The sequence below is a fragment of the Anoplophora glabripennis genome, unplaced genomic scaffold (genome assembly GCF_000390285.2).
Source record: "Anoplophora glabripennis isolate ALB-LARVAE unplaced genomic scaffold, Agla_2.0 scaffold1186, whole genome shotgun sequence".
NCBI classification, from domain to species: Eukaryota; Metazoa; Arthropoda; class Insecta; order Coleoptera; family Cerambycidae; genus Anoplophora; species Anoplophora glabripennis.
The window spans coordinates 53,562-81,011 of NW_019417265.1; the positions used below are offsets into that span (position 1 = coordinate 53,562).

The 27,450-nt window shown below is 34.3% G+C and overlaps 3 protein-coding genes across 3 annotated transcripts; 2 read left to right on the forward strand and 1 right to left on the reverse strand.

The window, feature by feature from the left end:
* Positions 1 to 68: 68 nt before the first annotated feature.
* On the forward strand, positions 69 to 1,230 carry LOC108914904 (glutathione S-transferase theta-1). Its single transcript, XM_018720822.1, has 5 exons — positions 69 to 276; positions 325 to 415; positions 485 to 635; positions 742 to 922; positions 974 to 1,230. The coding sequence occupies exons 1-5, from the start codon at positions 165 to 167 to the stop codon at positions 1,126 to 1,128; spliced, it is 690 nt and encodes a 229-aa protein (XP_018576338.1). The 5' UTR covers positions 69 to 164; the 3' UTR covers positions 1,129 to 1,230.
* A 108-nt stretch (positions 1,231 to 1,338) lies between these two features.
* On the forward strand, positions 1,339 to 4,643 carry LOC108914905 (glutathione S-transferase theta-1-like). Its single transcript, XM_018720823.2, has 5 exons — positions 1,339 to 1,800; positions 1,853 to 1,943; positions 2,011 to 2,161; positions 2,257 to 2,437; positions 2,771 to 4,643. The coding sequence occupies exons 1-5, from the start codon at positions 1,689 to 1,691 to the stop codon at positions 2,923 to 2,925; spliced, it is 690 nt and encodes a 229-aa protein (XP_018576339.1). The 5' UTR covers positions 1,339 to 1,688; the 3' UTR covers positions 2,926 to 4,643.
* Positions 4,644 to 4,742: 99 nt separating this feature from the next.
* On the reverse strand, positions 4,743 to 23,274 carry LOC108914906. Its single transcript, XM_018720824.2, has 5 exons — positions 22,087 to 23,274; positions 16,323 to 16,637; positions 11,663 to 13,376; positions 6,646 to 7,937; positions 4,743 to 6,549 (listed from the first exon to the last, which is right to left on the reverse strand). Exons 1-5 carry the CDS (start codon positions 22,511 to 22,513, stop codon positions 4,781 to 4,783), a joined length of 5,517 nt encoding a protein of 1,838 aa, XP_018576340.1. The 5' UTR covers positions 22,514 to 23,274; the 3' UTR covers positions 4,743 to 4,780.
* Positions 23,275 to 27,450: the final 4,176 nt, after the last annotated feature.

Below are 27,450 nucleotides of genomic sequence, written 5' to 3' on the forward strand. Positions count from 1 at the left end.
TCCCAAATTTTAGTCATACAACACATACCAAATATGTAAATAATAATTATATTACTTGGAATTTGGACTTTGTGTTTTTTGCATTTTAAATTACACACTTGAACTCTGTACTCTATTACCCTATGGTTTATAATTTTAATTTACTTTGCAAAATTCGTTAAAATATGGTACTAAAATATTACTTCGATTTGTTGTCTCAACCGTCGAGATCAATATACATTTTGTTAAAGTTAAACGACATTCCTTTTGAAGCCCATCCTGTAGCGTTGAGAGAAGGTATCGATTTTTAACAACTTTTACAACTTTTGAAAATCTAAATTCTAGGGGAACATCTCACTGAGGAATTCAAAGAAAAGCTTAGTAAATTCCAAAAAGTACCTTTTATCCATGATGGTGATTTTAAATTAACTGAATCGTAAGTATTTATTTTGTATGTATTATCTTTTAAAAGTTAATAGTAAAAATAATTTTTGAAATATTTTAGTGTGGGTATTGCTCGTTACTTATCTCGAGAATATCCAATAAAGGACCACTGGTATCCAAAAAATAGTAAGAGGCAAGCTAAAATTGATGAATATTTGGAATGGCATCACTTAGGTATCAGATTTCACTGTTCATCATATTTCATAGCAAAAGTAAGTTAAACGATATTTTCTGAAATAGGTAATTGTTATACGTACATTTCAAGATTTATTCAGTATTTAAATTTTCGGGCTTCAAAATTTCTCATTGAATTTTCAGTGGGTAAATCCAATGTTAACTGGAAGACAACCAAAAACTGCAAAATTAGAACTCTTAAAAAATAATATGAACGATTCTTTGGACAAGTTTGAGGAACTGTTTCTGTCGGACGGACCATTTATTAGTGGAAATGAAATTTCCTTCGGCGACGTTCAAGCAGCTTGCGAAATAGAACAACCAAGTAAGTGTTGTGGTTTCAAATAAATATATTACATCGATTCATTTATTGCAGGGATGGCAGGATTTGACCCAACAGAGAATCGTCCAAAATTGAAAACGTGGTTAGAAAGAGTGAGGAAGGAGTGTAATCCTTATTATAACGAGGCTCATGCTATTGTCAATAAGATAGCTGATAAAAACAAGCAGAAAATTCAAGCGAAACTGTAAAATTAAAAAAAAGTGCAAAGAGAAATATTTGTGGTGGTGTATTTTAATCTTTATTCCTATCCTTATGTAATGTTTTATATTAAACAGTAATTTGTGTATTCATCTTTGGAAACATTAATGAGTTTTGCATTTTTCCTACTGTCACTATTTACTAAAGACAAAGACGATGTCATTTGAGAATTTTGAGATATATAACCTACAAAGACAAGGACTACAAGACTACATTTTTAAATATCATTGCTACTTTATGTCTACTAGTAGCACATCACATGCACCTACCGGGATAATGACCTACTAATCTGCAAAACCAATCGTGACTATAATAATACATTCCTACATTATTTAAATAAAAGGGTATTTATTGTGATGAGAACGATCTAAGCTATTTAAACAGTATTTAATTATTTACTAGATACTGAACGACTGGAGCATATATGCAATATGCAATTATTTTTATATGGAAGCATTGGAATTTGGACATTGGACTTGTTTGTAATGCAATTTAATTTTTTGTAAATATATCTTCTATCTAACGAAAAGTTCATTGTGACTAAAGAATTATGGTTTTAAAATATTATTTTGATTTAATGTCGCAGCCCTCTAGAGCATTATACATTTTCTTAAAATTAACAAATATCCCATTTGAAGCTTGTCCTGTAGCTTTAAGAAAAGGTATTAATTTAATCTTTAAACTCGCAAAGTACTTACAAATCTTACATTTCAGGGGAACACTTAAGCGAGGAATTTAAAAAGAACTTTAGCAAATTTCAAAAGGTGCCTTTCATTCATCATGGCAATTTTAGACTAACCGAATCGTAAGTTTTTACCCAGTATTTACCTAATGTTTGTTAAAATATAATCTTAATTCTATCATTTCTCTAGTGTTTGTATTTTTCGTTATTTGACTCGAGAATATCCAGTTAAAGATAATTGGTATCCAAAAGATAGCAAACAACAGGCTAAGATCGATGAGTATTTGGAATGGCAGCACTTAAATACAAGAGCACATTGCACTTTATATTTCCGATACAAAGTAAGGCAATTCTAACGCTTAATCTTCAAAGTTAATCATATATCTATTTTTTTTACTATTTTTATTACTCAAGATCGCTGATGCTTGTATTTCAGTGGTTGCAACCGATGTTAACTGGGGAGAAACCTGATCCAGAAAAATTAAAATTTTTGGAAAGTAACATGATAGACACGTTGGATAAATTTCAAGAGTTGTTTATATCAGAGACACCTTTCATCAATGGACAAACAATATCTTTTGCTGATATACTGGCAGCTTGTGAAATAGTGCAACCTAGTAAGTGCTTAATTTATTTTGTATTTTTCAATTTTTTATTGTATCCGTAAATCAATAAACTCATAGGGGAACTGCTATGGTGTTCAACCATTTTTTGACCTTAAGCCTTAACAATCTCAGAAATTTATCTGTTTTGAGGTCAACGAATATCTTCGGAGTACAGGAATAAACGAGATTTTTTTAAATTTTTTGTGGCTGAAAATTCAAAATCAAAGAATTCTAATAAAGTGGTTGATGCTTTTTTATTTCTGCTTGAATTTTGGTCGGGTAACTGGTGCAGTGACCCTACTCTAGAACGTTTCGTACTGAAATTTAGTATTTATTGAATTTTAGGGATTGCCGGATACGACTCCAGAGAGAATCGTCCAAAATTGAAAGAGTGGATTGAGAAAGTGCGAAATGAGTGTAACCCTTACTATCACGAGGCACACGAATTCGTCAACAAAATGATCGAGAAAAATAAACAGAGAGTTCAAACTAAACTTTAAATATATCCGTTTTTTTTTTTTAAATGTGATCTTTATTAGAGTCGTCAATATCAACGATTTTAGTAGGAGTAAGATCAGTAATAAATTGAAAAGAATATTTTTAATTCTTCGTGACGTTTCGGTGTTTGTTTCTTCTGCAATTTTCTATCTTCCAAAGAATCTATCCCAAAGATGCAGCTTCGGCTTCTAGTGGAATTGAATCGAAAATCAGAAAATTTGTTATTTACCAAATTGTCCATGACGGCCAACACTGACAACCAAGACTTGATTTTTTAAAATATCTTCAAGTTTGTTGAACAAAAACGTATGACTCATCGAGAGCAAAATGCCGTTATAAGTATGTGAGAATTTACCACACGGAAACGTTCGTGCAGCAAACATCCTTATAATGCTAATAATGACTTATTTTACTCACTTGCGATATAATTTACTATTTCACTTAATTTTTTTATGGCATTGCGACAGGATATATTTCAAATCTATTCAATGTTATCTTTAATAATTTTAATATGATATTGCTGGTATATTCAATGCATATGCTAGTCAAGGCATATAGTCCGCAGAGTAGTCATTTTTGTTCACGTCATTTTTTCACCATTTTTGGCTGCTTTGTAGGTTTTCGGCATTTAGCAGTGACTACTAGATGTGACAATTAGTTACATTTTTGACTTAATTTAAAAATGTTCGAATGTTTTAGAACCCTGAAGATGGTGCAAAACAATACTGAAATGTCAGCGAAAAATTGAAAATTTTGTTTTTAAATTTACTAATCTAACTAAAACTGTTGCCGTCGATTACTTGAAATATACAGGGTGATTCAGAAAAAACATTTTGAATGTACAGGGAACTCTTACAAATAAAATTTTGTAAAAAAAAATCAAAAGCAGTTCAAAAATTATTTAAAAATATACTTTTGCACAGCATGGGAAACTGGTTTCTGCACAAGGCAAAGCATGTAGTCGGCGTATGACAGGCGGCACAGTGTGATAAAAAATGAACGGACAAAATACTGAAAGAATTTCATTCACAAGAAATAAATAAAATTTTATAACACCTGTTTTATATCAACAAATTCCACTGTTTTTGCCACTATTGCTATTATTAATTAATAAAATTAATTTGTGGTTTTAATTAATAAAATAATTTAACATACCTGATGTTACAACTGTTGAAAATTTTGTCCACCTACGTGTAAACATATTTAGACCCGTCATACCCAATTTCTACGAACTAACACAGATGTTGTCTTGCTTCATCATAAATTAAAACAATAAATTCCGAGCTGCTATTCAGATTAAGCCATTTTTGAAACTTGAAAAACTAATGTAAACACTATCGCAAAAACGTTACTACTAAAATCGGATTATTTGGAAACGTCTAGGGACGCGTGGAGAGAGCGAATTGCATACAGTGCATAACACGAACGACACTAGAAACTAAAGTAGCCCAGTGATGTAAGGGTTTTAAATACTACAACTCCAATAATTTTTTTCTCGGAAACTATAAGGATATTACAATATCGACTATTTCTCATGCTGCATCTATTCCCAATTTTGTTTGGATAAGTTGTGAATCGCCCTGTATAATTCTTCCTCGACTTATACAAGGTTCTCATTTATTTTTATGATGTGCTTATCGCCTGAAATATTTTTTCTTTGTATCTGCTTAGGTCTGCGGTTTTATATTTGATGAAAATCTAAATAAACGCAATGTATATCTCGGGGACTTTTATTAAAAAAAGTACAAAAACCATAAACTGAACAACAATAAATTATTTAAAATCAACAATAAAAATACTTATCACGCGGCAAAGGTAATTTTTCCTGTTTCCAATGAAAACACAACTTCCAAAACACTATAAAATACTCCTCCCTTCGGCCAAGGTATTGACGTAGTTCTTGAACAACCCCCTGATTCCGTTAGTGTTGTGCATCGTCAGGAACGTCAGAAAAGAAATCGGGGGGTGGTGGTTGACAATTTGATATCCGGTGACGAACTTGTAGAACCCGTAAAAGTCTTTCGGTACGTAACGTTGCACCTTCTCCACTTCTTCCACGTACTGTTCCGGATCCGACAAGAAATCTTCACTGGAAAAAACTACGTCTTTAGAAAGAGTTATCACCTCGCCTTTTCCCGACGTTTCGTAGTGCCCCGTGGGACTTCCAAGGCTGGCCGGGCCCTCGCCGCGACTCCTGATCTGTTTCAGGAGATCGCTCGCCACCGTACTGCCCTCGCCCAGGTTCAAGTTGCTAATGAACAGTTCCATTTGTTTGTCGTCGAAGTAGCGCACGAAACTGTTAGACTCCCGGATGTAACACAACTTCCCCTTGGGTATCTTCTTGAAAATGCTTTTCTTGATCCTGTACGGCTTCGAATCGATTTTTATCTCGCAGAGGGGCTCTTCGGGTGAAAATTTGGAACAGTAGTCACTACCGGCACTACTTAAGGCTTCCGCCGATTGTCTCCCGCTTAAAGTGCTGCTTTCCATAGACTGAGATCTTTCGAAGTTGAACACCCCTTTCCTTTGCTCCTCGGAGAACCAGTGGCCCCAGTTCATGTTGGACTCGTTAAGAGGGGGAGGACCGGGAAGTCTAGGAGACACCTGCCTTACCGCCGGTGACGTCCGATCAATCGCTAGTTTCGGAATCACTGGAACAGGGGACATTCGAACTGCTGGCGACTTTGAAGGCACCGGGGACGTTTGAACTACCGGAACGGCTGCTGGCGCTTGCGCGATTGGTGGCCTTGGAACCATGTGGGACATTTGAACTACCGCCGATGGCGCATTAGTAGGTCTGGGTGGAGACTTAAAATTCGGAGAAAATTTGGGAGATCGTATCGGACTTACGTCCTCTGCTGCAACCTGATAACCGGTGCCCGGTGAAAACCTTCTGACGTCCATGTTACTCGGATATTTCAGTTCCGAATTTTTCACTTTTAAGCTGCACGTCAGAGTGTCGGAATCTTCTTTGAACTGAACCAGGTTCGCCAAAGGTTCTTTTCTATTTGCTGGGTTATCTTCCGCTGGTGGTTTCCTGAGGTTTCGTGGCGGCATCACAGGTCTCGTATATACCGGAGGTTTTTCAAATAGGTGTCGGTTCGCGTCTTGAATGGCTTTTACGTTGCCTTCGATCAATGTGCAATGGCTAACTTCCATCGTCTGGAGAATTTTTCTCGGGTCGCCAGGAACTTTGTTGTCGTATGTGCTATAGAGGCGGAAGGGTTCTAGGACTTCCTCCTCGGAAGATATGTCTTCGATCATAGGCGGTACAGGCTTTACGTTAGATCGTTCACCGGAAACGGTGGGTTTATTCGATTTATCCTTGTTTATCGAAGTATTAGAAGCGACGACTGAATTAATGGCGTCCGTGATTGGTTTTCGAGAGAATTTTTCGGTTTTAGTAACATCATTCTGATTGCAGTCCAACTTTTTTAGTTCTTTAATTTTTTCTTCGTCTTCAATGACTACAATATCACCACCAGTCATTTCTTTCGGTGACGGCCACCGTTTTACCAGTTTCCTTTGCTGTCTTTCATCATGGGCGGTCTTTCTTTTTAGGGTGGCCAACTTGATTAGTTTCGGTGGCACGTCATACTCGTCCGTTATTTTCTCTATCGACACATCTAAAAATAAATTAAAAAATATGTTAAATTTTAATCGTAATTATGCACAACGGAAAACGAAAAACATTTTTTTAAACTCGCTAGAACACTACTTACCCGTTACTAAACTCAGCCTTTCCTGGTAGTTCCCGCCGTCCGTAATCACCTTCGGTGGTCCTTCGCCGCGGCTGGTGGTGTACGAAATGCCGTGCTTTAAATCGCCCGTTGGGCTCACCTTTTCCAAAACCACATCATCCAAATCCATCGTGTTGGTTACGGCACTGGACGATACGGCCCCTTTCGATATCTCCATCGACTTGTCCTTGATGATAACGGTGTTCGCGATAACTTCGGGCACGTCGTTAGGCTTGGCCGCTTTCGCTTTGCTCGAACACCAAGATTCCTCTCGTTTGTCATAGCCGCTTTGTTTCTCTACCGTTTCCGAATCTGCTGTTCTACTTGCTTGTTTCGTATTAGGAATGTGGTTTTTGTAAACGTTTGTTTCGAAATTCGAACCCTTTCCGTGGAATTGCTCTATATTTACCACTTTTTCGCCGATATTACTAACCGCGGTGCCACTTCCATCGTACGTATTTGTCGGCGGTTTTAAATTCTTTAAAACAGGCTCGCAAATTACGCTGGTAGCCTGATATTTATTAACTATAATATTCGTTTGTAGGTACTGCTCCACGTCTGAACCCGTGCACTGTTTCGTAATAATTCTGGGGGTATTTTTGGTCTTAAACTCCCCAATTTGTTCTTTGCATTGCACGATTTCATTGCCGACAATTACGGTGTTACCGCCACTCGTCGGCGCCTCTACATTGGCAGGAAAATGTTTCGATCCAGTTTCTGCATAATTTCGAATGTTGTTCCTCGGTATTCTTGCATTTTTGTCGTAATTTGCCGTGGCTTGTTGCGCATACATCAAACTGTTCCTGAAATAGTTGTCGTTTTCACCGTTCACGGTTTTATGAACTTCGCGGGTCCCGGTCATAATTCGAAAATTATTACCGCTGAATACGTTTACTCCATTTTCAATCGCCTGATTTGGAATCATCGCTCCTTCTGATAACCGTCTATTTTCGAGGACCTGTTGCCTGTTTCTGGTGTGTGCGCTCTCTTCGATCATGTCGCTGTGTCTGCGTATCGCCCTTCTGGCGTCTGAGACATTGCTGTTTGGAATGTTTACGGTTTTTTCTCTGTGGTTAAAGATTTGGTTTTCTTCGGGTGTCCCCCTATGCTTGACCGTTTGAGGTATAACCGTCAAATCTAACGAGTTATCGGATAATTTTGGCATTTTGTTTATTCTGCTTGAATTCCTCGGTCGGCCCTTGGACCTAGGTTGTTGGAGCGGTGCATTCAACAACACTTTAGGGTGGATGTGGGACATGTTTGGCGGAATACACCTACAAAAACAAAAATACACGTATTTATTAGGATGGGTCAAAAAAATCGACTATTTTTTTTTACTTTATACTCTGAAAAATAGGTTGCTAGACACCTCTAGAAAATTCTCTCCAAATATGAGCTCTAAATTTTAATAGGAAGGTTCTCCGCTTTACAGTTTTCCATTTTTTCCGCAGTATTAGAAAAAAAAATTCATATCTCTCTATCAACTGTTCGTTAAAAATATCTCTCCTCATATACGCTCTACAAAAAAGGTCTCTTACAATTTTTTTGTAAACCTCACCGGTTAAAAGATATTAAAGGTTGAAGTTTGATTATTTTAAGACAAATTTCTGTTTTGCTTATGAATTTTATAACTCGTTTACAAAAAATCATTATAAAATGCGCAATTCATAGTTTTGTAGGAAATTAACTAGTCTACAAAAATGGTCTCTTATGATTAGTCGATTAAATAAAGCGTTTAAAAGATATTCATCGTCAAACTTCAATGCACGCCAATTTTAACAGTTTTTGATTAATAATTCTCAAAAATTTCAATTTAGTTTATGAGTTTCTGGGAAATTTATACAAATTTTATATTATTTATAAAGAAAATTTTTTACAGTGTGTGTAGTGTACGAATATTTTATAAATGTTTGAAATTTTATAACACTTGATAATTAAATAAAAAAACTATTTAATAACAAATTGAAAATTTTTTTCTATAAGATTAATACTTTTCATAATAAATTTCTGACAAAAATGTTATATTTTCAAGATTTAATGAATTATTGACTCTCAGTCAGAAATAATGCACTAATTTTTTTTCGATGTAACCAAACATGCTTACGACTAAAAAAAAAACTAGAAAAATTAGATTTTTACATGCCAAAATTTAATTGGGTAAACAGACACGTAAAAATTTGGAAAAATTCAATAGAATTTAATGAACCACTGAATGTTAGGGTTTCATTTCCAAAATGGCGTCCAAAGTTCGCAAAAATGTTTTTTTTCATTAAAAGAAAAATTAAACATTTAAAAAAAATGTTTAAACAAAAGTTGTAAAACTTTTTATAACAAAAATTTTGAGCTCAGCCCGATGTCAATTGATAAATAAATTTATTAGTTATCGCAAAAAAATGGCTAAAAATCTGACTTTTTTTAAAACTTCTATATCTTTAAAACGAAAAAAGATTTTTTTACGATACTCTCAGACTATATAGTCCTTGGCAAGTAGAATAAGTGCATTTTTGTAAAATTGCAAAATATTTCATAGTTTTTGCAAAAACTGAGTTTTTCGAGAAAAAGACATATTTTTCAAGTTTCAATAAATCATACAGTAATGCACTTACGTGACTAATCTTAAACTTAAAATTTTCTCCAAGAGTTGTACTGTCCTGTGCAAATTATACACGTATTGCGAAATAATTGGGGATATGCGAAAAATCTACCGAAACTTTGACTTCTTTTTTCGGGTCGAAAAATGTAATCTTTTTCCTATCTTTGAAATTTAATCGGAATGGCATTGTTGCCATTTGAAAACTGACATTTTTTCTATGACCAACAGGAGCTGAGAAAAATTTTTTTGAAATTTACACATGTAGTTGAATACTTTTACTTCAATATAAAAAATAGTCTGCAATGACTGACCTCCTTTTTGTATAGTAAACTTAATTAAAACGTGCATCAACATCTCGAACGGAGCAAGCATTTTACGGGGCCCAACAAAATTTAGTTTACTGTAAAAAAAAGGGGGTCAATGATTGCAGACTATTTTTTACACTGAAGTAAAAGTATTCAAATGTAATACAGGGTTTTCCTAAATATCATGTACATAAGGGATGGGGTAATTCTTTGGCTTATTTCATGACTAAAAGTTCATATAAACATAGGTCCGCAAACGCTTCGTTACCGATCTACAGGGTGTTGAAATTTAAAATTTTTTTTAGTTTTTTCTCTATAGCTCCCACAGTTTTTGAGATATTTAGCTCAAATTTGGAATATAGGTTACGCTGTAGGGCTTGCATCATTGGACATGCCAAATGGTCGTGATATTCTACAGAGTGATATTTTTTCGAGGTTCATGCCCCATTTTCATCCCCTGAACTTTTGTGCGGTACGCCGCTGGTAGATTCTAAAATCAAAATTGGATTTTATGTTTTGTTGAGAAACTTTTTTGCCTCTTATGATTTTTTCGTATCTGCGACAGTTATCGAGAAAAAAAAATAAAAAACGATTTTATGTAATTCGTTAGATGAAATTTAAATTCTTAAAATGGTCCAGTAGGCTCTGGCTTTATTTAGATAATCTCTTGTTTCTATTAATTCTGACAGTCTATTCGCCACTACCTGTTAAAAATTAAAGCTGGGATGACCCATTTCAAAATTCTTAAAATTTGGCATTGTTATGAGATTATAATGAATAAACTTTTAATTTTTAAATATATGCAGACACAAGTTACTATTTCAAATGCGAACTGTCAAAATTAATAGAAACGAGAGATTATCTAAATAAAGCCAGAGCCTACTGGACCATTTCAAGAATTTAAATTTCATCTAACATAAAATCGTTTTTTATTTTTTTCTCGATAACGGTCGCAGGTACGAAAAAATCATAAGAGGCAAAAAAGTTTCTCAGCAAAACATAAAATTCAATTTTGAATTTAGAATCTACCAGCGGCGCACCGCACAAAAGTTCAGGGGAAGAAAAGGGGGCATGAGCCCCGAAAAAATATCACTCTGTAGAATATCACGGCCATTTGGCATGCCCAATGATGTAAACTCTACAGCGTAACCTATATTCCAAATTTCAGCTAAATATCTCAAAAACTGTGGGAGCTATAGAGAAAAAACTAAACAAATCTTAAAATTTCAACACCCTGTAGATCGGTAACGAAGGGTTTGCGGACGTATGTTTTTTTTCTTATGTACATGATATTTAGGAACACCCTGTATATGTTTATTTCAGACCTTAATATTAATATATGAGGTTCTAGTGATTTTTCCTGTTGGTCGTAAGACATTTTTTTTTAATTTATGAAAAAATTTCAGCTTTCCAATGGTAATAATGCTATTCCGATTAAATTTCAATGATAATAAAAAGATCTACATTTTTCGACCTGAAAAAAGAAGTCAAAAAGTTTGGGTAGATTTTTCCAATTATTTTGCAATATGCACACAATTTGCACAGAAAAGTACACTTAGAGAAAATTTTAAGCCCAAGATAGGTCACGTATGTGCATTACTGTATGATTTATTGAAACTTGAAAAAAATATGTATTTTTTTTCGAAAAACTCAATTTTTGCAAAAACTATCAAATATTTTGCAATTTTACGAAAATGGACTTATTCTATTTGCGAAGGACTACATATTCTGAGTTTCGTAAAAAAATCTTTTTTCGTTTTGCAGATATAAGTTTAAAAAAATGTGATTATTAGTTTTTTTACTTTTTTTGCAGGTTGAAAATTTTTGTTATACAAAGTTCTAGAACTTTTGTCTAAAACATGTTTTTCTAAATTTTTTAAACGAAGAAAACCTGTTTTTTACGAATTTTGGACGCCATTATGAAAATGAAACCCTAACGTTCAGCGGGTAAAAGTAGTTCATTCGATTCTACGGAATTTTCCCAAATTTTTACGTATCTGTACTTACCAAACTAAATTTTACTAAAAAAACAAGGTACTTTCGACAATTTAACTGGCCTATCAATCAAGTGGAACATTTTAGAGACTACGGAAATACTAACCTATTATCCGCCAAGTACAAGTCCGGTCCCATCATCACCAAGTTGGGCTCATTGAAATTTTCCGGCACCCTCATAGTCGCCAACAAATGCTTGTCCGACTCCTGATCGCCTTGCCGCCTGCTCCTTCTGTGAGACTGATTCTTCGGAAACTCCATGTTGGGCATCGCCACGTTGCCGTGTTGGTAAACCTGATTTTCCATCCAAAAACGATTAGGTGGATAATCTCTGAACTCAGACGACTGGTTCTGATTTGGAAAGAACGGATGGGGAGGAGGCGGAGCGGGGCGAACGTTGGGGAAATCGCCGAAGGGCCTCCTGACGTTCCTCGGAAGGGGCATCACAAAATCCTCCTGCGGATTATGCGACAACACCTTCAGGAGGTGGTCCGTGAAGTACTCGTACTTAATCTTCTGCTGGATTACGTCGAGGGAATGGATGAGGAAATCCATGTGCGGCCTCAGATCCAGCTGCAGCATCTTGTGGACAAAGTCTCTAGCCCTGGAATTCCGAGGCGTGCGGAATAGATTCACCAGGAGGTAGGATATGAGCACGTTCAAGGCTTCCTCTATGCACGCTTTCATTTTCACCGACACGGTAGGCAGCAGCAGGTACCGGCTCAAGTCGATGTACAACCGATTCAAAACGGGTAACGATAGAATGTTAAACGCCGACTCCACGGACGATTTCACTATGTTTATGAGGCTCATTATGGCGGAATCCAACATCTCCAATGGGGACTGCTGCGCCTCCGGGGGTCCCGGCAGGGTCACGTTCGGCTTCTCCATCCTCGACATCTGCTGCTGAATGTGGGGGAAGTTGATCACGATGACGTTGCTCTGCTTCTGCGGGTCCAAAGCGGCGCTGGGGATGGCTGTGACAAAGAAGCAGTTCCCGTCCTTGTCGACGTGTCGCGAGTCCAAGTTTTCGCTTATGACCGTTTTCTGGTCCGCGTGAGTCCTAGGGACGTTGCTGTCGTGAAAGTGGGCGGGCTTTGTCGGTACGTTGCTCGGCTGCTTCAGTATCGTGTGGGTTAGGTGTTGATTGTTATTCAGTTCGTTTCGTTTCGGGTGGTGGATATTGAAAAGGTCCGTCCACGAGGGCCGATCTTGTTTTTTTAGAGATAGATTGATGGGGGTGCAATCGGGTACGTCCAGTTCTGAAGCGGTCGGGTTCTGTACGCGTGCTTCTGTAATATCTTGAGTTTTGCTACTTTCTTGCGATTCTTCCAGCGGTTTTTGCTTAACGGTAGGCTTTTTACTGATTGTCTCAACTGGAGGACTTATGTCGGGTCCGTCGTTTTCTGCAAATTCATAAACAGACTTTGAACATGCTTCATTTGAATTGTTATTCTTCTCGATTTCATTATTACTTTTGCTGCTGTTCTCCGGCAATGACTTTACCCTATTCTTCCTGCGTTCGGGCAATTCAGGTACAATGGCAGGCAAGATGTGTCTACCGTTACCTGAATTCTTAGTCTCCCGGTTGTTACTATTCGAGGAGGTGGAGATCTCATTGTTAAGCGAGACGGATCGCCACAGGGACCCTTCTTTTTTCTTGCCGCCCTCGATTGTGTTTATAATGGATTCAGTTAAGGACCCTTTCGAAGGATTTTTGTCGCACTTCTTTAAACCGCCATTCTGGTAGCACATCTGGAGGTTTTTCTCGGCACAAACATTGTACGGTTCCTTCGTCTTGCACAACGACGTCGGAATACCTAGAAGTTGACATATCGTTGGAAAAATAGAGCAAGTTTTATGCGTGTTTAGTTAGAAAATTATTACAATGTATGAACCGCTTCGTCGTGATATTGCTTTGTGTGTAAATATTAGCAGTGCAAACAGGGTTTATAGATTAGAATGCAGATTACTGGTGGCTTTGTTCCATTAAAATCACTTATGACTACGATAAAAATTTTTGTCTCCATAAAAACGCATGTGGCTGTTTCGATTGGATCTATTAGAAAACATGTTTACAAGGAAAAACACCGTTTTCCTCTTTGCAATATCGAAGCGGTTAATCCAATTTCACTGTAAAAACTGTGGAGGCAGACAAACAATATTTATCAATAAATCTAAATTTTACTGACTTATTATCGTAGAATTACAGCCATCACGAGGTACACCTTGTTTATTTATAGTCGTTTATCATTTATCTGTTCGACAAGCCTACGATTGGAAAGAGGCAAATGACATTTCTATTCTTTTATGGTCATATCTAGCCCATAATGTTGTACAGGGTGTAACTTTATGTGAGGCTCAGCTTTTTATCTTTTATGAGAACACTAACCTGAAATTATTTATTTTTTCAATCAAATACATGGTTCCAAGTTATAATTCAATTTTTCAAATGCACTTGTCTATACCGGCAACTGCTTTTCTTTATACTCCAGTCGAATTAGAGTTTGAACGTAAAAAAAATATTAGTAGACATTTTATTGCACTTTATTACGGGGAAGGGTATGTAGAATGATAATATCAAAAAAGTAACTCGAAAGAACTGACGCTAAGTTGGCAAATTGCAAATAAGTGGCAAATTTACATCCAAAGACCAACATGTGTGCTAAAAACCGATACGATTGACTGTCAAATTGTTAGTCAATTTTTTTTTGCAACTAATTGTTTAATCACTAAACGTTAATTTTAGAAGTTAATATCGTAGATATAGATTCTAATTGATCCAAAGAAACGTATCGAAAAAAAAATTTTTAAAGTTGAAATTATGTAGCCCTTTACAACAAAGTAGGATGTTCAAAACAGCGTTATAAACAAATTGTTCCAAGGTCAGCCAAAAGCCGCTCGGGAATTCGCTCTTTTTGCATTAAATATATTTCCGCGTTCAACCTTTATTTTGCAGTTAACAAATTAGTGAAAAATTACTCTAGGTACCTTAGATTGTAGATAATTTAATTGCCTACAACATAAAAAGACTAATATTCTGATAGGTCGTGTAGATTTTTGTGGGCAGTAAAAAAGTGAAAAAACACGTAAATTTGTCACTTATTTCCAATTTGCCAACTTAGCGTCACTTCTTTGGAGTTACTTTTTAGATATTTATGATTCTATACATCCTTCCCCATCATAAAGTGCAATGAAATGTCTACTAATAATTTTATGATCTTGTTCGACTGGAGTATTAGTTTTCAATTTATTTTTACAAGATGTTTGTAATGCGGTAGATAATGTCGCTACTTTCTCTGTGGAGTTTCAGTTTTTACTTGAATTGAAATAGAATTTGCGTAGTGCAGTATTATGTTTTAAGATTAATTTCATAGTAAAATTTAAAGTAAGTATTTACCGTAGTGTCAGTGTATAACCTTATCAAGTTCTGGCGTATAATGACGGTATGGTGTGTTTGTGTGTCTTCACTCTTAAATGTCTATGTGATATTAAAATTTCACTTTGTATATTGAGGAAATGATTTCATTAATTTAAAGCAGACAAAGGTATCTGGACAGTCTTAATTTCTGAGAACTGATGTCAGCTCTGCTTTGTACTAGATAGTATAAAGCATGCATCATAAGTTAATTGTTCCAAGAAAAAAAACGATGACAGTTGTGGAACGTAAGCTGTACAGGAAACCTCAAATTCCTGTGGAGACACTAAAAAAAGCAGATGCATTTATGCACGGAACAAAAATAATTTTGCATTTTTTTTTAATAACACGGAACATTAACTTTTCGAATATTCATTTAAACCCTGTCATATGTCCAGATGATTTATCACCCATTAGAATTAATCCTCTCTGTCAGATGAGGAGCGAGATAGCAATTAATTTAACTTGATTTTCTGAATGGATTTACTTACGGCTTAGAACAAAAAATTCGAAGACAGTAAGTAAATTTTATTTATAAAGAAGAACTCGTGCTGTAATGATTTATAATTGTGTTAGAAGCTAAAAAATAAAATTTGAAAGTAAATTCATAGATATTTAAAAAAAAAATAATGTTTTTCCAATCCTACGATTACGTAAGGATGAATAAATAGATCAACGACAAACATAATAATTGGACACCCTGTACCAGAAATATTTATCACTGGTGGGAAGATAGTCAACACAATAATTGGATATTAGAACACCTCAGCATGTTTTTTATAATCTTATCTGTTCCACTGATAAACATTACACTTTTACAGCCAGGCAATAAAAATTTACGATAACAAATAACAGATAAGATTAAAGTGTTTATAGAGATTATATAACCTCAACATGGGCTCTAGCTTCCTCTCCGTGTCCCATAAAATGATTTTCCCAATAGATTAGATGAAGTCCGAGAAAATTTATAACCCAATCACTGATATTGCTATTTCCTTTTTGATAATCAATAATTGCAAGTTTTAATGAAAAGTATTTGGAACAATTTTTTTTTTAAAGCACTGTGTTTAGTCTGTGAATCTCAGTGTCAATGACATTGAACTAGTTAAGCTACCGATACCGATCCACCTGATGTGATATGACAACAAGTTTGTAATATGTGTCTAAAGCTTAAAGGTACCCCCTGTATAAATAAAACCCCCAATTAATGTTACACCGAGTATACCAAAATCATGGCCATAGTAAAAGTTTGTTTTCTGAAAACATATACAAATATTAACAGGATTATCGACTCATAAGTACACTGAACCTTTATCAATAATTCAAATAATGTTGGTTTTATACTCACTGCTTCCAAGCTTGAACAGCTCCATGCTCTGGTGTCTGAACTGGCTCCGGCATACCGCCCTTTTCCTGGCAACCTTTTGCACCACCTCGTCCCTCTTTTTATCCTGCTGACAGCTCTCCCGCGACTGCACGCTAGAAGCGGGGCTCAGGGGCGATTCTATGCTATCGTCGTCCTCCTCGGTTGTGGTGCAGGGCGACGATAGCCCGCTGGGTTTCTCGTGCTGGTGGATGAGTCGTTTCTTGTAGTGCTCCATGCCGGTCATGTCTAGTGGGACATCCTCGGGAGTCAGTTTGGTGTGCGAGTTGTGATCGATACCTGCAAAATCATCTTTGTTATTCGTGGCGAACGTACACGGTTTCCAACAAAAGGTATCACAAATTCAGGATGTGAAAGAACGTAAAAAAGTAAGAGAAATTTTTCTTCTGATGTATCGTTTTTTGTTTTTGGGACATGGGGCAGCAGACGATTTTTTTAAATTTTTTAGTCATATCTTTCTGAAAAACAGCATAAAGCATTGAAATTTATACAGATACAGAGTGACCCATTTGAAAGCGGGCCACCCTCATAACATTTTTATTTATGGAGCGATTTTGACGAAATTTTTTTTGAAATGTAGAGGGGGGTAAAGTGTATTTTGGGGCCAAGCGCCGTCCAGTTCTTTTTTAAACTAAGGCCTACTAGATCACATTCAGAGGCTGAAAAATCCAGAATCCATATTAGCGATTTTTTTAGAAAAAATCTGCGTACGCCACTGGATTCGGCGTCCCCTGAAATGGATCTGTACCAAATTTCATGAAAAAATATTCAACATTAACGATTCTGCGGCTAAATTGCTGTCAAATTGTTTATTATGCATAAAGAAACTTTTTATCTAGTAACCCATGCGATAATAAATCAATCACAACAAATATTTAATAACACGTTTAATAGACATCATTATACCAAAATACAATGAAACAGACAGAAAAATGAACGAGAAATTAACATAAAATTTACAAAAAATACAATAAAATAAAATTAACACACATGAATTAAATTAAATTCTGGATTTTTCAACTAAATCTCCATTTAATTGAATGAATATTTTTGTAAATGTTGCCTCTCCTAGATTTTTTTTATGGGGGTTCATTAAAGAAAAAGTTTACTACACTCGTCCAATGAATGCAGAAGAACTGCGCGAAAGAAGAAGATAGGCATGCGCTGAAATTACAACACATCAATTGTCTAATGTTATGGCACACATTCAAAAACAATACAATAAATGCATTCAATTAAATGAAGATTTAGTTGAAAATTCCAGAATTTAATTTAATTCATGTGTGTTAATTTTATTTTATTGTATTTTTTGTAAATTTTATGTTAATTTCTCGTTCATTTTTCTGTCTGTTTCATTGTATTTTGGTATAATGATGTCTATTAAACGTGTTATTAAATATTTGTTGTGATTGATTTATTATCGCATGGGTTACTAAATAAAAAGTTTCTTTATGCATAATAAACAATTTGACAGCAATTTAACCGCAGAATCGTTAATGTTGAATATTTTTTCATGAAATTTGGTACAGATCCATTTCAGGGGACGCCGAATCCAGTGGCGTACGTAGATTTTTTCTAAAAAAATCGCTAATATAGATTCTGGATTTTTCAGCCTCTGAATGTGATCTAGTAGGCCTTAGTTTAAAAAAGAACTGGACGGCGCTTGGCCCCAAAATACACTTTTCCCCCCCGTACATTTCAAAAAAAAATTCGTCAAAATCGCTCCATAAATAAAAATGTTATGAGGGTGGCCCGCTTTCAAATGGGTCACTCTGTATATTTTTAGGAGTGCTAAATATATTAGTTTTTGAACATCAGCTCGCCAGTTACAACAATACCCGGTGACAGCTTTATTAAGGCCTACTGATTTTCAGAAGTCCTGTATATTATAGTAAATAAGCTGTTGATTTTGGGATAAGCAATTGTGTTTTTCTCAAAAACCACGAGATTTCAACAAGCATATCTTTTTTTTAGGTAAAATGAAATATTCTCAAAGAAATAGTCATAAGATGTCACTGGGTAAGGTTGAAGCCAGAGTCTACCAGATGGTCAAAAACTAATAACACCGAGTCCTCAAAAATTTATCTGCACCAAATTTCAATGCATTACATTATTTTTTTTTCAAATTGTCTAAAATTACATTTAAAGAAATCGTATTTGGCCCCTTGTACCTGAAAAACAGAAGATGACTTATATTGAAAAATAATCTTATTTTTCAATGTTCTAACGGTCCCTGAATCTATAGTATCTTTTCCAAAACACCCTATATACAGAGCTGAAAGAAATAAACACACTACATATAAATATACAGGGTGTAACTTTGAGTGGGGGCCATATCTATACAGTGGCTTCCTTTGACCTTTTTCCTTTAGAAACACGTATCAATAGTTCATTTTTTCAAATTTCGTGGTAAAAACTAATTTTTTTAACCTTCTTTTAGTAATTTTCGTACCCCACTGCTGGAGAAACCAGTGTAATCTCAAATAACGGAGAGCTTTAGTCGTAGCGCATGCACAATTCCACACCATTCGCCGTGAGTTACTTTTGTTGAGCGGCTGTTCACCACACAAACAAGTAATCTAGTAAAAAAACTCAAGCAGTAATCAATAATGATAAATGAAATACACAAAAACAAATAGTCTGTTGATGGCTTCCAGCAATGAAAAACCTTCGCTTCGTTACGGTTTACCGGCACTATCTCCCTTCACATGCATTGTAGGTTGCCTACAATTCATGTATTTGTAATACATTATTACAGTGGTGGCATATACAATTATTAAAGTGCATTTCAAACTCAACTATTTATTTGATTAAAAAAAAAAGAATTTCAGATTCGTATTCGGGGGAACACATACTATTACCCCTTAAAAAGTGACCACCACCTAAAGATACACCCTGTATAATAATCACGTGGGTAAGTATAAAAAAACTAGGTAATGTGAAAAACAAAAGGTTTTATAAATAAGAACAAAGCTTTATAGAACTGTGTTTTATTTTAGCTATAGCAGCTCGTATAATAATAATGTGCCACCCTTTCTCGCACAAAGGAAAAGATACACTTTTATTTGCTCCAAACTTTTGTTATTCTCATAAGACCTATTAAAGAAAAAACTAAAAAAGAAATTTTTAAAAAAACGAATGAAAAATTATTTTCTTTGGGAGCAAAATTGGAAAAGTTGAATAGGCCCATTCAGTGATATATAATTTTAAACTTTTTCTTTCATTTTCTGATAGTATTTAACCACCTAAATATATCTTAAAAAAAATTAGGTCAATAGGATTAATAATAAGTGATATCTAATTCTGAATTTGTAAGACCCTTAAAAAGGTCGCAAGCAGTCGGAGAGATGTGTAGATATTTGCTATACTTTTACCTATATTATATACTTATATTTTTAAGTGTATAAATAGAGAGTGTATAAGAGACATAAATCAAGTCTTGTTGAAATGCATTTTTCATACAACATATTTATTATAAACATAGAATGACTTGGAATACCTAAATACATTTTCAGATTTTTCTCAATGGCGTAAATGGTTCACTTTTCTACATTTTCTTTATCGTTCCATTTTTGTACAAATGTACCCAACGTACTAGACTGGGTACTTGTGCATGTATGCGACGATGTGTATGTGCCAGTAGTACTTTGACTAGTATTTGAAGCAACTCAGAACCACCCTCGTTTTTCTTTGGTTGTCCGTCTACGGGGTTGTAAAATATTATTATTTAAATAAATTGCTTATAGGTCCCTCTCGCCACGTATTTCGAAATGTTTGTGGACGGGAATGTTTAGATGGGGTAGAATTTTGTTTTTCGGCATAAATGAAAATTCTGCTCTAAATGTTTAAATAATAATATTTATAACCCCCTAGACGGTCAATCAAAGAATAACGAGGGTGGTTCTGAGTTGCTTATAGGTCCCTCTCGCCGATGTATTTTGAAATTTTTGTGAACGGGTACGTTTAGATAGGGTAGAAATTTTTTTCGGCATAATTTTAAAATTCTGCTCTAAATGTTCAAATAATAATATTTACAACCCCCTAGACGGGCAACCAAAGAAAAAACGAGCGAACTGCTTATAGGTCCCTCTCGCTGACGTATTTCAAATTTTGTGTGAAGATGAACATTTTTTTTCCGGCATAAAGTTGAAAATTGTGCTCTAAATGTTCAAATAATAATATTTTACAACCCCTAGACGTACAACCAAAGAAAAACGAAGGTAGTTTTGAGTTGCATACTGTGGCTGGGGAAACCGTGGATAACATCACACAAACTTTTCATTTTTCGGTAATGAAATAAATATTTTATACGGGGTCGATCCTGAGGTACTTTTGCAGCCTGGAACTATACAATATTTGTACAATCCTCGGTTTCGACCCATTTAGACATAAAAACTATGATTAACGAAACTGCCAAGGGAACCACACATCGTATGTATTAACACAGAATGCGATGAGAGCGAACGCGAGCGGAGTGCTCTGCCAGTCGCCCGTACCGGTATTATGATGTCAGGCAATGGTTGCTCAACGTTTTTCTGCGCTCTGTTTTCATTAATTTATTTCACACATTTCTCGTTTAAGCAAAAAATTGATTTTTGGCATACTAACTAATTAATGGGTAAACTTTTGGAATATGCAAAAAAAAATTCTACTGAATGGGCCTATTCAATTTAATAGCGTCACAATGAATCTAAGATGGTCGATATCAATAGGCGTTTTGATACTTCTATCAAAGAGAATCTCAAAATCTATTTCTTTATTGATGTTTAAAACACCATTGTAACCTTGGACTTAATTTTTTTTACAACGAAAATTGTGGCATTTTTTAAAATTGTATGTAATACCTACTTATAATTTGTAAATAAACATGATAACCAAATATATGTCTGAATTGAAATTAGATAGTTAGAATAGCGATATCTACGTATATTAGTTTTGCGGCAAAAATATTCTTGGTCCAATGTTTAATAGATTATCAGCAATTAGAAAATTTTAGATTTACTTTATAAAATACAAATAAAGCTACACATTACACATTTTTATCATTTAAATAAAAATATTTCCTAACTGAATCACAGCTTAAAAAAATCCTCACTCATTAAAACAATCTTATAAAAAAAAGAAAGGACAGTATATACCTACGTTATTGGTCACCAGTGAAGAATGTAATCACATGTTTAAAAAATGATTAGTTTGGAATGAATTAAACACAACTAGCTCTACATGAGAAGAAACAAAATGAAAAATCATCACATTTTAATCAGTGTTAACATTCAGCAATTTTTAGAAGTCCAATTAGCTGGTTATTTGAAGCTTATGTTAAATTTGAAACATAAGATTTCTATTTAACACCTACTGAAAAACAACCAAATATTTTTGTAATAGTTTATATACTACTTTGAAAAAGGAACCCTATTACATCATTTTACTATTCTTAAACTGCCCAAAAATGTTTCGTACTCACTTTGATTAAATAATGAAAGACGTACAATACAGCATGTGCTTCTACACCAAGGAATCTATCAACTTATCCAATAAACTTTCTTACACTAAAGAGGATGTTTTTTAATCCACGTATCTAATCTATGTTTAGATAGTCGCATTACACAGATATTTTATCTCTAGATAGAAGATAAAAAACACAACAGCATATTGCGTCAAATTTAAATTAATAATCTACAGGGTACTTCAAAAAGATCATACATACACAAAAACTTTTCTCACTTACGCTTGTTCCCCGTTTCCTCTTCCTGGCAACTTAAAGGGTTGGGATCAACATCGATGGAATCCGTCAGCATAGCAATCAAGTCTTGGAGGTCCTGATCTTCCTCCGATTCATCGGGAAACATATCCTCCAGTAACATTTCTGAACAGATTCCTGCGTTTTTATCGTTCCGTTCCGCATCGGCTGTTTTTAGATTGTCACTTGCTTTTAGGTCGACACATTCCAGTTTGTCATTTGAACTTGAAACTGCGCTTATCGAAAATGTGGTATTGGTCTTTCTTTTTATCTCGGTTTTGTTCAAAATGGTAGTAGTACTAGTTGATGGTGAGCAACAGCAGCAGTCTTCAATTATTTCTACATTTTGGATACTGTGTTTTTCATTTGAATTTTGTAGTTCCGTCTCTCTTTTTATTTGTGGTAATTTATCCATACGTGATTTGTTAATATTTTGTGGTAAACTTGTAACCTCATTGCGTTTTGGAATGAGGTCATTTTTCAATTTCTGGTGTTTATTTTTTTCATAATACGATTGCTCTTCAATTAAATGATCTTTCCCTTTCAGATTTTTTTCTAATGGCTTTAAACTTTGTTTTTCCTCTTTAACTGATTTGTGTCCATCTGTTTTTCTTTTAAGAGTATTTGGAACCAACTTGGACAATTTTATACAGGTCTCTTCTGAGCATAACACTTTCCTCAGAACTGATTTTATTTCGTATAGTGTGCGCCTTTTTTCTTTCAGCACTTTAATCTTTTTTCTGACGATTCTTGCATGCGCTTTATCGTTATACGAGTTGTGAGAGGTCTTCCGACTTAATGATTCTTTTCTCAATTTAAACTTTTCTGATTTCCGCTTTTTCTCATTTTTAAAACTACCTCTTTGTTTATGCAAATAGCAATACCGAGTTACTTTATCTTTCCACTTAGTTCGGTCTAAATCTGAAGCTTTTTCACAATATAATCCTCTGCTGCTTTTTGCTGGAAATTGGTCATTTCTGTTTTTCACTTCTTTCCATAAAAATTTATTGTTTGTTTCCCCAAAAACGCGTTTAAGTTTACATTCTAAATCGTTAATATTATAAATTTGTTGTGCGTTATTCTGAAATGAAAATTGAGAAAAATCTTTGAACAATGACTTAAATTTGTTCTTAAAGCCAGTAATATTTTCACAGTTACCATCGGTTTGAGTCTCTTGGTTCTTTTTTCTTAATATTTGATTAGGAGATAAATTCGAACACGTTTCTTTGCTTTGTGCTTGACGTTTTAACCCCAACTGTGTAAAAAAATAATTTTCCTCATTTGATTTAGAATGTGTATTACCTTTTTCAGTTTCATTATGTCCTTGAAAATTTCCATGTATGATTTCCATTTCTCTTTCGATGTTACTAATATCCTTATATCGCATATCGGAAAACTGTAAATTCGGACTGCATTTTGTTCTGTCGAGTACATTACTTGGTTGCACTTGATCACAATCATATTTGTTATTCTTATAATTAAATAATGCATTTTTAGATTTGATGGAATCGATTTTATTAATCTGTTCATTTTTGGACGTAGTACTATTTAAATTGTTTACAGTATTATTTAACTCACTTGATTTGTTAATATATGATTTTTGTGCACTTGACTGTTTGCACACTGTTCTATCCTGTGGAATATCTACATTTAAATGCTCAGTTTGGAAGAATTTTATTATTTGTTTCTTCGAAGTATATGTGACAGTTCGAGTTATACAAAGATCGTCTGGTTCAGATTCATCTTTACTTTTAGCGTTCAAATCATTAATCTGCAGGTTTGAACATGTTTCATTTACATCCTCATTCTCTTTTCTCCATAAATAACCAGTACCGGCAGACCCTTCTGACGAATATCTCCTAAGTATACTAATTTTTAGGTTACCGTCTTCTTCGTCTTCTACGCAATGCGGTGCCGAAATCGAATGTCTTCTTCTATTTCTCTCATATTCTTTCTCTTCTTCTTGGTCCGATTCATAATAGTTCGGTCTGAGGTGTATATCAAATCCAGTGCTTAAATTTATGTATTGCCTCAATGGGTATCTGCCAATTTTAGTTTCCAGAACGCGTCTCAAAATTTCTTCTTTTTCCAGCTCGCTGGACATAGAGCAGGAATACAAAGGGTTTCCGTGAAAGATTTCCTCTTGGACGCAATCGGAAGTTTCATAGTCCGAGTCTACATCGCTGGAATATTCTGAATTTCCGTTGCGAAGTCTTAAAGGTTCTAAAAAATGCGACGTTTCAAAATATAGATTATTTCACAATTAAATGTTTAACTTTAAAATACGTGTTAAAGAAAAAATACTACATGATTTGCAATGTTATATTTTCGAAAATTTCCCAAAATACAGTTGCTATAGTTTTATGTAAGAAAAGTATTTCCTGGACACAAGCATTCAATCTAATTTTAAAAGAAACCTAATAATTTTATATTAATTTAAAAATATGAAACTAACTTACCTGGTAAAAACATTTGATATTTTTTATACAATTGTACACTGCGCTAAGTAATAACCTCCGTAATATGTAAAATCGAAATTTAAATTGTACTTAAACTTCTATTATCTGTAAACTACTGCGCTTGATTCACAGTTGGTTCACTTTCCCCACACCGCCATAAACTAAAAACTACGTATGCGAATTTAAGCTGCAGTTGATTGTGAATGTGCCAACCTACAGTTCATTTGAACTACTACAACATTGTTCTTTCTTTTCTAATGATAGTTTTCCTAAAATTCTGGTACTTCCCCTATCACTTAACAATTTATTACTTACGGAAGTAATAACAGTCTTTTTAACGGATTGCTAAGACTGATGGTAATTTTCAATTAAGGCAGAAATAAAAAAGAAAACTGCTGACTGCCAAATTTCGATACTATAGAGTTTGAGAAGCAAATAATTAACTATTGTTAAAAAATGAATATAACAATTTTCAAAACATTTTAAAACTAGAATTTGTCTATAAATATGACGAATAGGAGAAAAATATATTACTTATCAGTTCACCTCCTGAACAGAGTTTAATAAGCAGAAACAAAATGTTTTTGATTTTGACGAATACGGAATTAAAATGTGGAGACTTACACTGGTTGATCCACCAAAGGTAATAATGCTGCATAGTAGCGGTATTCCACATGACGTTTAACTTTCCACACTCACACTGTATCACTACGTGTAGGTAATCTGTCACTACCTGCTGAGTATTTCGAATTCGAACAACAGCACAAACTGCAGTAAGCGCCACTCGAGACTAGGAATAAGAAAACAGCCCGACCCGAACCGATCTTCTGCTCCGCAGAGCAAGAACAACCAGGCCCAGACCGAACAATAGGAATATAAAGTTTTGTTTATGTGCAATTCAAAGCTCAGCTCATAAATGCCAGTTATTATTGGCGATTTTGATAAGGTACGGGTGGGTCTCGTTCTTCGCACGTTGCTTTTCGTACCTACTGTGTAAAGTTTATATTATATGTATTTTTAATATAATGTATTACACCTAAAGATGAATACAGGGTAACAGGTAAATATCTAAGAAATAGACTCAAAAGGTTCCTTAATAAAATAAAGAAGGTCTGATGTCTGGTATCTACTAGTACTGAAATAAAAATGAATACAGGGTGTTACAATTAAAACTTCCCAACTGGAAAATGTTGGAATTAAAAAAGAACAATAAAAACCTGAGACAAGTCGATTTTCTTTTCAAGGGAGACACATGATGGCGTAAGTTTTGGCCCTTAGTCAGGGGCGGAAAATACCCTTAAACTTTAAAAGGCACCGTCTATATTGAGTGACACCTCATTTTAAAGCTTTTTCAATTCTGCTCACGACGTCATACAACTTTTAAAATTCAATCGACCTTCGAATTCTTTGAAACTGAACCGATCTACTTGAAATTTGGCAGATAGTTAGAGAAAAGGTCAATGAACATTAGTGACATAGCGCCGATTGACGCTTCCGCCCTGTTGGGGGTTGACACCCCTTCTCGGGGGTGAAATTTTTTTTCAAAAATAACGCTGGAAATCGATAGAGAATCAAATTGTGTGCAAAAAATATTCGAAGAATTTTTTCGAGAAAATCAATAATTTTTTAGTTATTCACGATTGAAAACTTGGAATTTTGAGTGAAAAAGAAACACTTTTTCAAAGTATTTTTCCCGTATAACTCGAAAACTACTCATTTTATTAAAAAAGTGTAATGAACAAAAATGTAACTTATAAATAAACAAAAAGTTTTTTAAAAAGTGTTGTACGTCCTATACAAAGCGAAATATGGTTAGTGGAAGGGGACTTGTTTTGGGGGGAATACTCGAATCGATGTATTCAACGTCAAATAACGGAAAAAGGATTAATTTTACGTGTATAACGCTCCAGGAATTTTTGTAGTACTCAAAAAGACCTTCAAAATGAGCACATAAAACTTATAAATTGAAAAAAAATAAAGAATAAAATTGAAGGAGTTATCGTCAAAAACAAATGGGTTGCTCATATTTTTTAAGGAAAAAATGAGCAATAAACGCTGTACCATTTCCATCAGAATTAAAATTAATCGTAGACTCTTTACAATTAGTTTTGTTTTAGTGTTTTTCATACGATCCTGAAGTTAGACCGGTTTAGAATGTGTATTTTTTGAATAATGTAAAAGTTGACAACGTATTTTTTATTACACAAAAAAAAGTTGCCTTATTTATATAATAACTCTGAAACTATGAAAGATACGTAAAAAATGATAGACAACAAATATGTAGCTTTTTTTTTCAACAAATATTTTGCTTTTTTATTCCTATAGCATAAAAAATAAAGGAGATACCGCCGCTTGAAGTATCCATTTTAGTGAAGAAACGATCTGTCTCGAGCCCTTCGATCCTTTCCCTTTAAAAAATGAAGGACTTAAAAAGTTTTATATGCAAACGATCTTACAGCTCTTAAAATTATCTTTAAAATGCTTTTTTGTAGGATACTATAGCTTCAAAATTAACCGAGTTATGGTAAAAAAACCAATGACATTTTTTCGGAGCAAAATAGGCTTTCTCATTTTTATATATTACATATTATACAAATAAAATAAGTAAAAAAATTTAGTGTAATTATTTATATGCAGCGTAGCTATTTTTTTATGATTGATTATATTTAAAAATCGATTATAATAAAAATATTTTACATTAATATTGGTAAAAGGGTAGTTTATAAGAGTTGAAAATGGCAAAAGTAAAATATTCTTTCANCTTTTCGTACCTACTGTGTAAAGTTTATATTATATGTATTTTTAATATAATGTATTACACCTAAAGATGAATACAGGGTAACAGGTAAATATCTAAGAAATAGACTCAAAAGGTTCCTTAATAAAATAAAGA